This window comes from Branchiostoma lanceolatum, chromosome 1 (assembly GCF_035083965.1).
Source record: "Branchiostoma lanceolatum isolate klBraLanc5 chromosome 1, klBraLanc5.hap2, whole genome shotgun sequence".
NCBI lineage: Eukaryota > Metazoa > Chordata > Leptocardii > Amphioxiformes > Branchiostomatidae > Branchiostoma > Branchiostoma lanceolatum.
Window position 1 is genome coordinate 21,834,838 of NC_089722.1, and position 16,946 is coordinate 21,851,783.

General features: G+C 41.5%; 2 protein-coding genes across 3 annotated transcripts; one reads left to right on the forward strand and one right to left on the reverse strand.

The window, feature by feature from the left end:
- The first annotated feature begins 717 nt into the window (after positions 1–717).
- On the forward strand, positions 718–10,608 carry LOC136441489 (uncharacterized). Its single transcript, XM_066437800.1, has 9 exons — positions 718–875; positions 1,633–1,834; positions 4,491–4,664; positions 5,272–5,342; positions 6,445–6,610; positions 7,613–7,756; positions 8,152–8,297; positions 8,658–8,775; positions 9,694–10,608. The coding sequence occupies exons 1-9, from the start codon at positions 759–761 to the stop codon at positions 9,819–9,821; spliced, it is 1,266 nt and encodes a 421-aa protein (XP_066293897.1). The 5' UTR covers positions 718–758; the 3' UTR covers positions 9,822–10,608.
- A 101-nt stretch (positions 10,609–10,709) lies between these two features.
- LOC136441495 (ketosamine-3-kinase-like) lies at positions 10,710–16,790 on the reverse strand. Of its 2 annotated transcripts, XR_010756899.1 has the most exons (10): positions 16,663–16,790; positions 15,640–15,803; positions 14,985–15,068; positions 14,355–14,458; positions 13,678–13,843; positions 13,383–13,436; positions 12,849–12,990; positions 11,960–12,134; positions 11,171–11,528; positions 10,710–11,111 (listed from the first exon to the last, which is right to left on the reverse strand). XR_010756899.1 is itself a non-coding variant. In XM_066437811.1 (9 exons), the coding sequence occupies exons 1-9, from the start codon at positions 16,733–16,735 to the stop codon at positions 11,459–11,461; spliced, it is 1,032 nt and encodes a 343-aa protein (XP_066293908.1). In that variant the 5' UTR covers positions 16,736–16,790; the 3' UTR covers positions 10,710–11,458. The 2 variants fall into 2 exon arrangements, 1 of the variants encoding a protein (XP_066293908.1); XM_066437811.1 differs by having other exon boundaries at positions 10,710–11,528.
- Positions 16,791–16,946: the final 156 nt, after the last annotated feature.

Consider the following 16,946-nt stretch of genomic DNA (forward strand, 5'->3'; position numbering starts at 1 on the left):
CCAGGTAAAATCATCGAGAAAGTCGAATGTTTTTTCGGAGTTATCAACGCTCCGTCAAGCCCCGGTTACACATAGCCGAACATGGCTCCCAAGGTTGGCGGTAGGTCGGGAGCAGTCTGACCTGTTTTAGTCTGAGAGTCAAATTTGACTCCCCAAAACACCATGGCCACCACTGACCTACTCCCAACCACCAGCCAACCCATTCCAGACCTGCCGTCCACATTTTCAAAACATTCGGCTGGCGCATTGCGCAGCCGAACACCTGCCAACCGCGCCGAACACCAGCCGAACAAAGCGGACCCAGCTCCCGAACCACTCCCAACCATGTCGGGAGGCCATGTCCGGCTATGTGCGTTAACTTGCGTCACTCTTTAAATAATCTTCGGTGTCTCCAAGTGTATTGTTTTGAGTAAATAAACTATGAGTAACAGTAAGAAAATTCAAAGCAATGATGATGTAGACCCACAACGACCTTTTGCATATATGCTACAAAACCCCGCGTCTTTTTGTGCTTCCGTAACCCAATAAAAACACAACTAATGAAACCCTTCGTGATGCAGAGTAGTTCAGCTCCGTGATTAGCTCACTGATTGTTTGGAGTCTGGTACATTTTGAACTCGATACAGATTCAATCATATTGAATTTCAGTGCGACCCACCAGGTTTCTTTAAAGGTTGTTCCCAAACATAACTTTGTTCAGAGACCCATTGAGATTGGGAGAGGAAGGTTGGTAGGTTAAATACGACGACGCGCTGACGATGAAGAGGGTCTGCACTTGGGTGTTCCTGGTGGCCGCTGTTTTCATCAGCTCGGTCCTGGCGGCTCCTCTAGCTCTGAAAAGTGTGCAGGAAAAACCGGCACCGAAGAAAGAAACAGTAGGACTATGCCTCTTTTATTGTACAGAAAATAGAAACGAAGATGGTTCCTACAATGTAAAGAGAAATGTAGTTGAGAGGTTACCGACTGTGTGTAAATTTGTAAAAGTGACGTAGAAAGACGGTTATATACTGTGTGCACTTTTACCACGTTTGAACTGTTTGGATTCGAAAAATTGTTGGTTAAAAGATGGCTCCCTCTTGTCCTGGCATTCCAAAAACGTTTTCTAAAAGGGTCCTTGGTTTTTCCTGTGTGTATCTTTGATGACATTCGAACTGTCTGAATTCGAATTTCTGCTTAAAACGACGACTCTTACTTCCACAAAGTCCTGGCATTCCAAAAAACGTTTTCTAAAAGGGTCCCTGGCTTTTCCTATGTATCTTTGATGGCGTTTCAATTCGAATTTTTGCTTGAAAAGACGACTCCTATACTTCCTCAAAAGTCCTGGCTTTCCAAAAACGTTTCTTAAAAGGCATTCTCCAAGCAGAGGCTTCGATCGAGAGGGGTAGGAACCGTAAGAAATCCCGGACAAAACTACCCCTCTCGATCGAAGCCTTTGCTTGGAGAATACTTTAAAGGGTCCTTGGTATTTCCTGTGTGTATCTTTGATGACATTCGAACTGTTTGAATTCGAATTTCTGGTTAAATAAGACGACTCCTACGAAGTCCAGGCATTCCAAAAACGATTTCTAAAAGGGTTCTTGCTTTTTCATGAGTGTAACGTTATCTTTACTACATCGTCCTCGTTTTTCCCAGGCTACAGCTCCGTCGTGTAAGGACGGCGACGTCGCCGCGGCTACCCTGTTCAAAGCTGCCGACATGCAGTCGGAGACTGACCGGCGGCTGAAGACTCTGCGTGCGGAGAAGGAAGTCCTTCACGCTCAGATCTGCGGCGACTCGAACGACGTCCATGCCAGCCGCGTGGAAGCTGCCGTACGCGAGCACGCCGCTCTTCTCGGTTTGTAAATCGTTTTCACCACAGTTTGCTCCTATTGTATCTTTACATGATTTTTAACCTCAACAAATTGAAGCTTTGAAACGTAGTACAGGTGTGTTATTATGTTGATTGTTTGTTTGTTAGTTAGTTTGTATTGGACGACCCAATTGCTGTTTCTTATTGTTATTGTATCTATGTAAGTTGTAATGTTTATTTCCAGAGATGATGTTTAATATTAGCGATAGCTAGAGTGCATCATCTCTATGTCCTGTATATTTTTCTGTTGTTTAATAATAAAAAAATGAAGTTCAAGTATTAAATCTAAGTTTGGACACTACGATCTCCAGTTAGCTGCTGGGTTGTCTGTATAGAGCGTTCAGAATACTGAAAACCATTGAAAATTCGCAAACACATGAGGGAAAAAACATCTTAGCAATTTCGTAGCTAACAGCTGTTGCGGTGCCACAAACCAGCAAGGTTTATCGCATATTCTTTCACTGACATTTTGCAAAACCGTGGACAAATTAACAAATAAAAGGTAACCGAAGAAAACGTTTGAATAATGAAAATGAAAAGAGGACAGACCGAAGGGAATACATTCAAACAGGTGATCTGATAGCGACAACCCTTCAGTATATAATAAACTGTCAACTAGTCTACGTTCCGTCAAGCAAGCTCCGTCTTATAAAAAGGAATATACTTGTAAACTACAGGCATTACAAGTGTCAGTGTGTTTTCTCGCATGTTCCTCTCTGGTGGCTGAAAACTACACGGTGGTCCATGTAGTTGCTATGTGTGTTGAAACAATAATAAACACCCCGCAGGCCGTTGCTCTGTTTGTAAGACGATATGTGACTTTTCAAACTGAACTACTTTGATTTGTCATATCTGCCTGATCAGTTGTGCTTCTATGAATGGCACTTTGCTACCTCCAGGTTGGTTACTTTTTGTTGTGTGCCTAATTTTCTCACGCCTTTGCGTTCTAACGCGGTGGGTAATGAGGAAAGGTTAGCTGAGACTCTTGTTTACAGTATCAAAATTACCAGATGCCTAATTGTTAACATTTCTCGTTAGGAAGAACTTAACGAAGTTACTGGTCATCAGTCGTGTTACTTAAGTTTAGTCATGCATGACCTAGAAAAACACAAAGTGAATACTGTACTCGTGTGCGTATGCACGTGTTTCGGATACAGGTACGTATTGTTAGGCTTTCTTTTAGTGGAAATGACATTAGGAACTAGTGTATGGGGGAGTTTTACGCAATCCCTACACGGAAAAGCACCATTCGTATCGGGAAGAGTAGGGATGAGCTGGTGTTCTTGGCTGAATACGCGAGCAGCGGCGAGGCCCGACTATAGCCATACTTCGTCCTCAGTCTGAGGTCTGCCGCTCTACCGTTTAGGTCATGTTGATTTGATTATCTAGATGACGTACTCTAGGGACCCTAAAACTGATACGAGTGCGTAAACAAAAAAAAGTTTGGCAAAAAAAAGTTGCCTTCTTTATGAAATCAACGTGGTCAGGGAGGACGAACAAAACTGAACTCACAGAGTATTGTATACCGAAGTAAAGGGTTTTCATTTTTGTTCTTTTCTGAAATGTTCTTTTACAATTTGCAGCATGTATCTTCTCATCTTGAAGCTGCTTTTTATGATTTACAGTGTGACTGAAACCTTTTTTTTCGGAAACGGACGAAACTTGATGCGCGCGCGGATGTCATCCATATAATCAATCAACACGGCCTTATCAGGAATAACAACAAGATTGGCAACATAAAAAGATGTTGCCATGGCGACGGTGGTCTCTGTTAACGGTTTCGTTTTTAGCTCACATGCAAATGAGGGCCTCGCATAAATCATATCAGTCGATCACCTTCTCTACCAAAATAACACAAGTTGTCCAATGTATGAAAATCTTGTTTTCACAAAAAAAGATATCGTACCATTTCCTCATAGATAATGTAAATGAGGCCCTCTATGCAAGATTTGTGTCTAATAGTGGCCACATTTACTTAACTTCCAAATGGTGCAAAATGAAATCCCCATCATTTAACACTATGGATTTATAGTATTTTGTCATTAATTATGCAAATTAAGTATTTATTTGCATAATTGATATCTATCGATATTTATCTCTTTCTCAGTTACATACGTCATGTGTTTGAGTGTCCCATAATAAAATGCAGCTGATTTATTAATTGTCCTCACTTAAGCTATCTACACAAGAAAAATTATGATGATCCGTCATCCCATTCTTGCGTTATTCTCTTTCAAAGTTTGAGTCAAAATCAGCTCCTGCAGTTCCAAAAAAGGCCGCTAGAGGGTCCAAATCTACAAGACATATTTTCCTAACAAAGAGCTATCCACCACTTAAAAATCATGACTATAGTATGTTCAGAAGACGAGATTTGAAAAGTGAAAGTTCCCCTGCATTATCATAGAAAGTCGCTAGGGGGCCCAAAATCCAATCATTACAAGGTCTCCCACAGACCTACCCACATACAAAATATGAAGACAATACATCCAGGCATTCTTGAGTTATCGTCCCATGGACTTTCACATTCCTGTACAATTCCTAGAATTCTTGCAATCTGCACACAATATAGTAAAAATTTGGCTCGCCCCTGAGGCGTCGCTAAAAAGTAAATGCTAGCTGACTTCGACGGTTTTGCATGTAGAAGCCAACAGGAGGCGCTGCGAGCAGGAGCTGACCAGCATCATTCCATCCATGACTAAGAGGGTCATCAACGTCAACTTGTTGGAAGCCATCCGCGAGGCCATGCGCTCAGTCGTCGACGCCCATTTCAGCCCTTCAGAGGATGACGAACCGGACGATCCGATAATTCTACAGAGTACGTTATTTTCTTCATGTGTGATTTATCATGAATCGACATCGTTTCGTTCCAACCAACACGTACGTTGACAATGACTTTAGGAGCCGATTTTAAAATCCAAAGATCCACATTATACTTGCAATGCACTTGTATTCGTGGGGTGTCTAGCAAAACTAATTTGCGAACACTGACGCAACCGGACGCTCTGTTGTGACTTTTGGGTAATCTGGCGTTCAACGTTGCCGCTTTGTTTGTTTGTTTTCTTAAGATCTCCATTAGTGCTACATATAGAAACGTTACTCTCCCTGGAGTCAACTACATATTGAATTGAATGAAATATAGATAACAAAAACTTAAACAATTTGTAAACAGAAAATTATACAAAATGAAATGTGCTGAACTTAGAAGTGAGCAGGAAAAGTCAGAGGTCAACATATAAGATAACGGAAATTGTATGCAAAGAAATTCAAAAGTAATGATACTCATAAATTTGCCGTTAAGCGTTGCCGGTCCTCCTAAATTACCCATTGAGTGTTACCAGGATCCCCCATGCAGACTCTCTTTTAAACTAAACGGAACGAGTTCTCTTTATCAAATTTTCAAACTTTGCTGTGTTTTCCCAAAGACCAACCGGTGTCATTCAGCAGCGGGCGTCGTCGGCGGGCGCCTTCAGCAGAAGTCACCATGGACTACACGGTAGTGTTCTTGACTTATTTCTACATTAGTAGTGAGAGAATTTTCCGATTGAAATGTATTCTATGAATATCAACCAGAATATCTATCTATTCTCTGCATATCTGTCAAAAAAAAAAAAAAATCAGAATGTTTTTAGTTGGCAAGTTCTCATTCGAAACAACAAGTTATTATGCTTTTTAATGTCAAATCTGTGCAATTCTCCTGGTGCCATCTGCCTTTTTAAAAATCTCTATTTCCATCCCGCATTCACATCTCCAAGGCATTGATAAGTGTTTATTTGAAAGATCATACCACTAATGTTTAATCAACTATATATAATCAACTATCAGCTACATTTACTATCGTGGGGTTCGACTTCTACTTTGAAGGCAGTGGATGATAGAGTGTCTCACGTTCTGCATACTAAGCTCTGTGATTTTAGTAGAAATATGGTCTCTCGATGATCATCTCAATGGTATTGGTCCGGTGATATTGTGGCAATGCATGTTTGAAATAATCTGTTTCCTTCGGTTATAGCCTGGGTACCATACTCCGTAGTAACCACTGGTTCAATCTTTGGCTTGCTAATGCTTTGGTCCCATTTCCAAAGCGGGGCCCTGGCCGGGCAGCTTGTGGTAACGAAAAATGTAATATAAAAGACAACGAAAGACACAAAACGTAAAACAACTACCCCTAACCATATATTGTGTATTTTCTTGATATGCATTTTTTTATTTTTCGTTTTCGAAAACAGCCCGGCTGGGCCCCGGATTGGAAATGGGACCGAAGCATACCACGGTAATGCTAGGGTCACATTTCAACGCCGGGGCCCGGCCGGGCTGTTTGATAAAACAAAAAATAAAGAAAGATTATAAGAAATATTTGAAACTTATGGTAAGGACTAATTTTTCTACGTTTTGTGTGTTTTGATGTCTTTTATATCGTATTTTTCTTTCCCACAAGCTACCCGACCGGGCCCCGCTTTGGAAATGTGACCGTAGCATTACTACGGAGGGTGGTACCCAGGCTATCGTGGTGAATGCACTAATGAATAAAACGTATTTCATGCATCTTCCGCTGCAATCGTTGAGCAACATAAGATTTTCACTGCAATTCTGCACAGCACCTCTGTCCGACCGGGAAGGCAACATCCGAGGCCCTGCTGGCGGTGGGAGAGGCTATCGGCCGCGCCACGGTGGAGTATGACGCCATAAGGCAGATCGTGGTGGAGATGAAGGGCGGGACCTGCCCCTCCAGCGCTGATGACATGGAAGCGGGTGTGGACGGCAGTAAGTCTTCAGTCACTATCTGCATTGCACAATTTCCCTCGAAAACAGCGTTTGAAGGCCTAAATCCGTAAATGACGGGATTGAAGTATTCTCAAAGCAGAGGATTCGGTCGACAGGGCTAGGAGTGGCCGCAATTTTTAACGAGGGGGAGAAACAACTCCTGCCCTCTCCGAACCGAAACTTCTGCTTGGAGAAAAGATTTAAGCACAAAACACGCATTGGGGGCGCAAACCATTAGCTAAGTACTACACATCGTGCGGTGATAATGTGATTTTTTTGCGGTCTTTTTACGTCCACAAAGGAGGTTATGTTATGACTGGAGTTGATTTGTTTGCCTACAAGATTTTGACTAGAAGTGATTAGATGGTTATGGTTTATTTTGAATGGGTCTATTGTACTAGCAGCAAAGCAACAATTAAACAATAGTGGCCCATTCTCATTAGAAACTTAAGTACAATTTGAATGTTCATTTGAACAGCCTAGCATTTACTAGCATGGAAGCTTATATATATTTCAACGATTATGCTCAGTGCAAGGCCAAAAGATCACTTCTGGGCACTGAACTGAGTTGGTGGGAGATCGTGATGGGTTAAATATGCTAAGAGATGGCAGTGAAGGCTGAAGTTCAGCTGTTATGCTTAGGTCACATTTGCACCGGTGCCCGCAGGGGGTGAAGCCCCGGCCGGGCCCCGAAGCCACAGATTTGTCCCAATGGACTGCCGGATACCATGGGGGTACATCTCGGGGATCGCACGATTAGCTCACGGCTCCAATTTGTTACCGGGTCCCGCGTTGATTTTAACTCCGTGTTAGAAACTATCAGGGCCCCGGCCGCGCCCCAAAATAGTCTGGTAGCCACAGGGTGCCCCGTAGGGCCACGTAGGGATAACGACCGATAGTGCAAAAAAGCCCGTGAACTGCGGCAGGGCCCTTTTTGCACAATCATGGCCTGAGCATTACAGTAGCTATGATCTTACATGTTCTTGTTCTGATTTGGAACAGAGGAAACTGCACAAGTTGTGCCGCCGCTGGACTGCGGTGACTTGAAGAGGGTGGTGCAGCTGTACATAGACTCATTCACCAGCCAGCTACCGGAGGTGGGCAAAACCGTGGAGGACAGCCTGCTGGAAATGCTACCTGAGGAAGGTCAGTGTCATTATTACCTGGACTGTACGTAATGTCGTGACATGCTTAGAACTATTTTAATAATAGTATTGGTTGTAACCTCCTTTAACATTAATCCACCGGTTACATAAATCCGCAACTTTGAAAAACAGTGCTTTGAGAGATCTCTAGTGCAACACCCCCAGGTGTGCACAGTTTAGATAATGAATGAATGAAGACCTTTATTGTACATTCGTGCCCCGAGGGGCAAGATACAGGTCGTCTTACATAAACCTAACTAACATATAAGTGACATAGTACAGTGAAATATATACAGTACGTAGTTACAATATACAGGAGTTGCGCTCATGTCATCCATAAGATTTACTTGCTGTGGCCTAACTCGGCTTTGCATGTCCATGTATCTTTTCTCACAGAATGGTGCACCGGCTTGGAAATCGGTTCCACCTGCTACTTCCTCACGGGCGCTCAACTGCCGTTCAATCTTGGGTCAGCGAATTGCCAGTCTCACGGCGGCGAAATGGTCATGCTGAAGGATCCCCAGAACTACGATGCCATCCGGGTAAGTAGTAGTCTTCAGCCTTCAGATGTATGGAACTAGTAACCATACCAGACTATTGATGTGGAGTGATAGGTCGTATTTCATTATGTTGCGCTTTTTAGATTGTATTTATTGCTTTGTTTGTGACATGTAGTCTGTGCAATACATAGCTAATTGTCGCCTGTGTTGTTCCACGACTGTGACATTCTATACAGAAAGCGCCTTTTCTGAGAGTTGGATTTTGGTTTCGGAAGTCTGCTTGTGTTTGTTCTGTTTGATCCTGTTTGGAAGTCGTGAATCTCAGGCTGGAATGTGGTTTTGTTGTACAGTTTTCCCGTTGTTATTTTTAGTGTAAAGAAAGCAATATTCTGTGTTCTCCAGGCGTTCCTGTTGACCTTGTCAGTGGGTGACATCTGGATCGGGGCGACTGACAATGACGGGGACATGACCTTCACCTGGATCGACGGTACAACCATGGTCAACGGGGATTTTGCATCTGGTGAGGATTGAGTTTTTTTCTTTTTATCTTCCTCATCAACAGTGCGTCGTGTTCAGAGAAAAAATGACTGACTAGTGTCTAAAAAATTTCTATTTATGCTTTTGTATTTATGCCTTTGTATTTATCTTTGTACCATGTTGTGGCGTCAAAACAAGTTCTGTAAACTTGAATGTGTCTTATACTTATGTCATGATCTCAAGCAAAACAACGAAGTAGCGCTAAGAATCGCTTTACTTTACTTCTATTCAAGCCGATGATTTCTCTACTTTTAAGCCATCTTTGTTGGTAATAAAGCTACTTTGTAAGGAGCAGAAACCCCTTCGTTTAATTCAGAACGCGTGACCAGTATTGACCGGTGAAATGCTCAAGTGAGTAGAGTGCTCTGTAGGTGGTGAGTTTGATCCCCGACCGAGTCATACCAAAGACTTTAAGAATGATACATATTACTTTCCCTGCTTAGCACTCATCATTTGGGAAAGAAAGAGTATAGACTAGTTGAACACACACCACTACCAGTGGACAAGCCCCCCTCTGTAGTGATTGCACAAAGTTGTGTGGCCCAAGGGCTACTAGTGAAACGGAGATGGGCAACGCCCTATGACTATCTGGAACGGGAAAGACTTTGAATATTGTAAACAAAATGGGAACAGTGGTTCAAATAATAGCTGAAGAGTGCACATATATACATACTAAGGTGGAAAACTTAAACGTTAGATTATTCCATATTAGGAATTTGTATCTATATAGCCTGTATAACTATATAATGTCCTTGGTATAACCGCCCATCGGCGTAACACACCAGTTACGCAGGCGCGCGGCGAAGCACTGCCCGCTGGTTCTATTACGCTGAATGACCTGCCATACCTAACCTGTGCACATCTGGTGGTGCTTTTTGCTAAATTACTTCTCTTTCGACAGGTGAACCCAACAATACTAACCAGAAGTGCGCTCAGATGTGGAGGTACATGAACCTGAAGTGGGATGATGACTACTGCTCGAACCGGAAGAACATCCTGTGTATGAAAGACCGGCCGCAAGACGTTTGATTCACAAGACAACACTCCTTAACAGACAGATGGAGGGAGGTGGTATTTGTCAATGTGTTTTTACCTGAACCAAGGAGGCTATGTTGTCGTGCCGATTGTGTGTGTGTGAGTTTGTTACTGTTTCGTTATTTGTTTGTTTCGCATAGCCATCTTTAGGTGTAAAACACCAGATTTGTACAGTAGGTTCTAGCTGTGTAACACTGGACTTTAAGGTTTGCATGAGCACACTGGTGTGGGCCACTACTTGTTTCAATACGTGTGATGGGTTAACGTGCTCGAGGTTTGTCTCTCCCAGCGAGACCCCAGCTTTACGTCCCATTCTAGATTATCCGACAGGACGCCCCTTAAACATCCAGGTACAGAGTGGAGAGAGAAAATAGGTGTAAAGTGCCTTTCTGAATGTCACAACACTGGGGCCTGCTAGGGATTCGAACCCAGAACCTTTAGATTCTAAACCACAAGACCATCTTACTTATAGGTAACGTAGGTGGAGATGACCATTATTAGGTATAGATCATGAAAATTGGGACTGCATCTGCATCATTGATAAGGATAAGTATTGTAATAAAATGTCTCCTCTGCGATGAAATGACTCTATGTGAAAGTCAGTGCACCTAGCGAACCTAGCAGCAACACATGTACTTGTGTTTGTTCAAAACTAACATTATTTTGATGTGATTTTGAAGATTCCTAACTAATAATTGTGTGTTTTGCAATCGAAATAATACATGTGTGCTAATACATATATTATGTGGATCATCTAAGCTTATCGTGACCAGTGGCAAATACAAATATTCATTTATACACCAGGCCTTTTGTGTTCTGTACATAACGATAATCTTAACATCTTTAACTTCACCTCATTAAAAAAAGTATGAGCTGAAAACAAAAGTGTTGCATCAGTATTTTCAGTGTACATTTTGGACTCCAAGGTACCAGTGTACAGGCATAATACTGGAGCTGTACATGTAAGGCACCGGTAGGCAGCTAAGGGTTAAACACACCAGAAGAACATCATCATTATCATCATCTGTCCACCCTGGGGGTTGCAGTGAGTCCGCTCACAACTTATCTCCACAGTACTTGATCATCCATAGCTGCTCCCGGGTGCTCTATATCAAACCCAGTGTCTGTCATCATCTATTGGCCTGTATCAGCCGAGACCAAGCTAGTACATATTCCCCTCCACATAGTCATGTCAAGCGTTATTTTTTCTAGGTTCGCATATTCAATTTCAGTGTCTCTAACTTAAAATGTCAGTAAAAGTCAAACTTATGCAATGCACTCGGCCTCTAGGTTTTCATAGGAGGACGGATTAAACTATTTCCTGCTTGGCTCGACAGCAATGCCCAGCATTTTACTCAAGGGTGAGTGAGATTTTGAGACAACCGGTTGCAATAAAAATTTTCTTCAAAGACATAGGATCTAGGAAAGGAATTCAAACAAATAGAATATATATACAATTTCAAGGCAGCATGCTTTTCAAAACAGCATGTGAAATGTTACTGTGCAGCGAGTAACAATTTCCATATTCAAAGTGACTTGTGACAGATGCGACCTTTCAACAATTGAGCAATATTTAACTTCGGATAATCCATTACAATTGTACAGTAACAGGATCTCTTGTCACAGGAACATCAATAGTCTTTAACAAGACTCTTCATGATACTGACTGAGGATCCTCGGTAGCTTGACCCAAAGTGATTCCTGAAAAATGCAAAAATACAGGTATATGATAAGGGCTTGAAATACATTTTTCGGAATAGGTGCACTGATGAAACTATTTTACCTAGAGATTCAAGTGCACAATATGAAATAAAGTACATGTAGAATGTCAGCAAAACAAAATGACATAGATGCCTCTCTTTAGAGCTTAGAATCTGAAATTCTATAACTTTCATAAAGTTCATACATGTCATACAAGAAAGATTTTGGAATTTTTTCTGAGACTTGTGGAATTACAATATAACTTTAACTTCCTATAGCTAGCTAACCCTATGCAAATAACTTAATGTGCACTAGTGCACAGCTCCAATTTTGGGTGCACAAAAGTGCATAATCTATGCATCCAGTATTTTGAGCCCTGCATTTGGACTCTGTATTTTAATTAAGCCCTACAATTGATGCTTCCCACTCACCAGTGATTTAAGTAGTGGAAGAGTTTGTACAGTTCGTGCCTGGCCTCCCAGCCAGAAGCTTTAGGAAGGAGTTTGTGGTACGCTGAAAAAAACCTTCCTCCGAATCCTCCGAACATGGAGGCTATAGCCATCTCATACTCATGGTGTCCATAGAAGGACGCTGGATCAAATATGACTACATAAAAAAGGAAACAATTATATGCATCAGATATTAGGATCATATGGAATGATATTGATATGTAAATGGTCATGTGCCCTCTTCTATGACCACATAGCCTTAGGAAGAACTTATAGATGACAGAGGAATCTCTGCAATGATTTGGGGAAAGAAGCTAGATCTTTTTGTGGCCTTTACTTAAAAGAAAAGGTGTACTAGTCAAAACAAGTGCATGAAATTATCTCTCATTAATAAATGGATAGTGATGGACCTACTCCCTGTCATACTAATATATACTCTCTTATATTTATAATTATATAATAGTACTGTCTAATTGATTAAAGTAGCATCTTTTAACATGATTCCACCAGGGTACATAATTCTGCCATGCTGAAAAGATACGCCCAACAGATCTCCAACCCAATGTCCCCCAGTATAATGCACTCCTGTATATCCAAACTGTGCATACCTGGGGGGTGCTGTACTAGAGATCTCTCAAACCCACTGTTTTTTGAAGTGGCGGATTTATGTAACCCGGCAGATTAATGTTAATGGAGGTATGGAATTTTGTAATGAATCGGACAAAGTGGAGAGAATTGAAGAAAGACTGATTGCAGCTGCAGGATATTCAGACCACTGCAGCAGCAGAACACAGTGGACTACTACTACTACTACTACCTCTGTCAAGAAGATCAGTGAGACAATGATTTTGACCTTGGAAAAGATGCTAACCTGGTCCTTTGTCGTTCTCGGCACCGTTCCCTCCCCACAGGTCGCCGTGCAGTAGCGATGGGGTCACTTCCAGACCCTCGAAAAACTTGGGCAGTTTCCGCTCCAGCTGGGGCCAAAGGTCACGGGTCTCTCTATCATGGTACTAAACAAAAAAATTGTACAGTTCCTGGTGGCAAATATGCTAGATGTTGGCACATCAGGAACCAAATCCGTAGTGTGTTTTTTGCACACTTTTAGTCAGATAAGCCGAAGAGGCTTGATGGGCATTACTAGTACTCCACTGCCAGGGAAAGTAGTGTTAAGTGCCTTTTTCCAAGGGCACAACATCGGAGGATGGTGAGCATAGAACTCAGGACCTATATTGGTTCTGAGACCAACGCTCTAACCATTGCGCCACACCGACACCATGTATCATGGTACTGGTGTGACAGGAGGCAGTAGTTCAAAGTTCATAATTTAGGCAATCAATCAAGTAATCGATGAAAAAGACACAACACTGAGGACATTGATTAAGAGAAATGAGAAAAGGCTCACATCTTTTTCAACCAGGTCCAACTGGAGTTTCAGTTTCCTTGTTGCATAGAAAGACTGAAAAGAAAAACAACATTTTTCAATGTTTGGATATTAAGTTCTACAACTCTAACATATATGACAAGACAAACAGACATACAATGTAGAATATACTATGATGCCAATATTCATTTTGCTGTTTTGTATCCATATGTATTTCTCATGTACTTACTTAATTAGATCTATTTGTATTACTTGAACTTGAACATTGAACAAGTAACCGTAGGAGAAATTATAAGGTTAAACAGTTACTACGTACCACCCAGTCGTCTGACCATGAGTTATCCTGGGGGATGGCGCCGCAGCACGTTGTCGTGTGGAAGCCGAACTGGGACACGTACGTTGGCACTGCGTCCCCGCCTTGTCCAACCCTGGAGGAACCAGCTGCCGCCTTTTTAGCCACCTCTTCATTGTGGAGATGCAGCCTGCAATACAAGGTCAGAAGGTAATGAGTAACATCTACGAACATAATTCCACCAGGGTACGTAATTCCGCCACCCTGAAAGGATTTGTCCAAACAGATCTCCGACCTATCGTCCCCCAGTATAATACACTCCTGTATATCTAATTAAATAACTGTTAACACACTAGAGAATTATTTCAAACCCACTATTTTTTAAAGTGGCAGATTTATCTAACCCGGACTGGATTACTGTAAATGGAGGTTAATTATCTGATGTTTTGCAGGACTTACTAACATGTGTACTAGTAGTACTTCATTGACAACTGAGGTTTCTGAATATTTGGAAGAATATGACTGAAAAGAACAAAATGATGAATTATAAGACACTAATGAAAAACTGATAATGATGGAGGATTAACTGAAGGACAAGATAAAAGATGAACCCTTTCCCAAATTCACAATGTTTCAAGAAATGATATATCTTGCACAGAAAGTGATATATATGACTCACAGTTATAATACAATGATTTTACCTTGCCATTTGTTCTCCTAACTGGTCAGCATACGACCTAAGGCCCCCCAGGTCCACATGTTCCATAATCAGCATGGCTCCTCTGCCTCTTGGGTCATCTAAAACCTGTAGAACAAGGTTTATTGATGAAAGTTTCTTAGAGTCCAGTTAGCTTATAATTATAATTAAGTCCAATACAATTCTGAAACAGGGGGTGGTGTAGTGTTCTGCGCTTCTGTTACTAGCCACATCTGGTTCAAATTACTTGGACCAGAAGGACCGGGGTTCAAGTCCCGGGTAGGACACCTCTGGACAAGAGGCACATTGAGTCATACCAAAGACTTTATAAAAATGGTACATACTTCTGAAACAGTATGGAAGTTAAACACACTCCACTGCCAGTGGACTAGCCCCCTGCTGCAGTGATCGCACCACAGTGTGGCCCAGGGCTATGAAACTGAGATGGGCACCGCCCTATACACCTTATGGTGTGGGAGGATTTTAACTTTAACTAACAATTCTGAAAGAATATTGTGATATAGTGACTGTCCTCTTAGTCTTCAAAGAGCAAAAAGAAGAATGCATGCTTACCAGGATAAAATTGAGAGATGAGATGGAGAGAGGGAACAAAAGAAAGTAAAACACCTCTAACCTTGATAGGTTTAGGTACAGTTACAGTACCAGTAGCTGCTATGGCCTCCAAGCTGGCATGTTCTCCTTCAAACATCACTCTAGCCTGGAAAACAAAAAAGTCATAAGCACAGGCTTAAAATCTAAATCATATGAACAATAGAGTCAGTAACAGGCCATGAGGACTTTTTAATCACTCGGCAACTGCCCATCTTGTAATTCATTGCTTCAAGTTCCAGATGCCAAATCCAAATATCATTGAACAAATAATGATGAGGTAACTCATCAAAATAACAGTTACAATGATAACTTATAAGATTAATCAAGCAATATGTACCAGCATCAAGGTCAACTGTAATTAAATAGGGTTACTGATTACTCCTTGACATCATGAGGGCTGAATTCAAACAACAGCTCCTGATCTGCACAACCCATAGCCTCAGGTAGCCATTATAACCATTGGGACCTCCCTGGTATGTCTACTGCACTGGGAGTGATGCTTGCCCAAACAGATTAGCGTCCATGAGGGGTACCGGTGGTTTTACAGGCTTGGCTTAATTCGTTCGCTCCTGACTCGATAACGATCTATGTCCCAGCTAAAAAGACTTAAGCACACTGAGCATGATAGAACGTCCCTAAGCCGGCCCGTAGAGACTGGTGACCAGGTAATACCTTACCTCCTTATCACCATTCATCTTGACAAAGAACTTCCCGTGATCGGTCTCGTAACCCTCGCCATGGTTGATACAGCCGCCGCCGCCACCGATGGGTCGGAGTTTTGTTGTGTTTAGCTCTCTCTTCAGGAGATCCTCCATGGTGCTGGTATGGATGTCTCTCCTGTCTGTAGAGGAGAGAATTCTTCAGAAACTTTGCCAGGAAGTCACCGTCTAAAGTACAACTGTAGAACTCGAAAGGAGGGAAAACATAACGGAGGAAGCTTTGACAAGACAATGATATCTTACTGTTCTAATTTTAGTGTCAGACCTGTCTAACGTTACCTTGTACATCAAATCCTTTGTCATGCTACGCATGTAAATCTCCCCAGTTTAACATAATAACATAGTCGATGTTATTGAATTTGTTTTCAAAATGATGCGCCTCCAACTCTAATCCCAGGTCTACATGCACATGTCTGTATACTGTATCAAAGGTACGGAGATCTTTCGTCGATGATGCATATTAAAGAATAGCCATCAATCATTTGTTATCTTATGATTCCATTAATCAATCAAACTGCTTTCACAATTCAGTGTTTTCCAAAATACAGACCACAAAGGACTTGTTAAAGGGACAATAAATAGGAGGTGATTGTAATCTCTAGCTAGTACACTTATCTGTATGACACTTGCTTATAGTGAGACTTCTTTAATGATAATATAACTTTCACTTTTCACTGAGATTGATTATGATCATGAATGCATTGTTAATAGGCCAGAGTGATCGTGAGAAAACATTGTCCAAAATTTGCATAAAGATTCTATAGACGACAAACAAGAGCAAAACCATGCTGTTATACAACATAAGATGATGAAATGTTGACATTCAAAACGATCACTGAAGAATTATTATGCAGCAAACCTGCCCCGCCCCCTGTCTCTTCAAGCAAGAATAACATTTCTGATTTCATTTCGTGTCATCATTTACATGATGAAGCCAATACAAAGAAAAAGAACACTTAAAAGAAGAAAAAAAACGTGTACCTTGCGATCTCTTCTTTAGACAGCGACCCAGTAACTTTAACCTATAGTACCTACAAACCAGTGTCAAACTCATCAACCACCTATCAACTCGTCAGCTGGACCAGGACCTGAACTTTGACATGACACCGGCGAGATAGTAGCATCTAAACAACAATGACTGATGAATCAATAATATATCTTCCCAGATGCAAAACATATTCGTCATATTCATCCCTTTACACAAACGAAAAAACATATTATTGTTTTTATTAAAAATGTGTATATTAATTGCTGCCGTCATTTGA

What these genes read in the sequence shown, in the direction of transcription:
- LOC136441489 (XM_066437800.1), top strand. Translation starts at nt 759, where the DNA reads ATGAAGAGGGTCTGCACTTGGGTGTTCCTGGTGGCCGCTGTTTTCATC. An exon ending in CGGCACCGAAGAAAGAAACA is followed by an intron (nt 876 to 1,632) that starts GTAGGACTATGC and finishes CGTTTTTCCCAG; the next exon opens with GCTACAGCTCCGTCGTGTAA. An exon ending in CGAGCACGCCGCTCTTCTCG is followed by an intron (nt 1,835 to 4,490) that starts GTTTGTAAATCG and finishes TTTTGCATGTAG; the next exon opens with AAGCCAACAGGAGGCGCTGC.
- LOC136441495 (XM_066437811.1), bottom strand. Translation starts at nt 16,735, where the DNA reads ATGAGTTTGACACTGGTTTGTAGGTACTATAGGTTAAAGTTACTGGGT. An exon ending in AGATGAATGGTGATAAGGAG is followed by an intron (nt 15,069 to 15,639) that starts GTAAGGTATTAC and finishes TTTGTTTTCCAG; the next exon opens with GCTAGAGTGATGTTTGAAGG. An exon ending in TTCCACTACTTAAATCACTG is followed by an intron (nt 11,529 to 11,959) that starts GTGAGTGGGAAG and finishes TGCATTTTTCAG; the next exon opens with GAATCACTTTGGGTCAAGCT.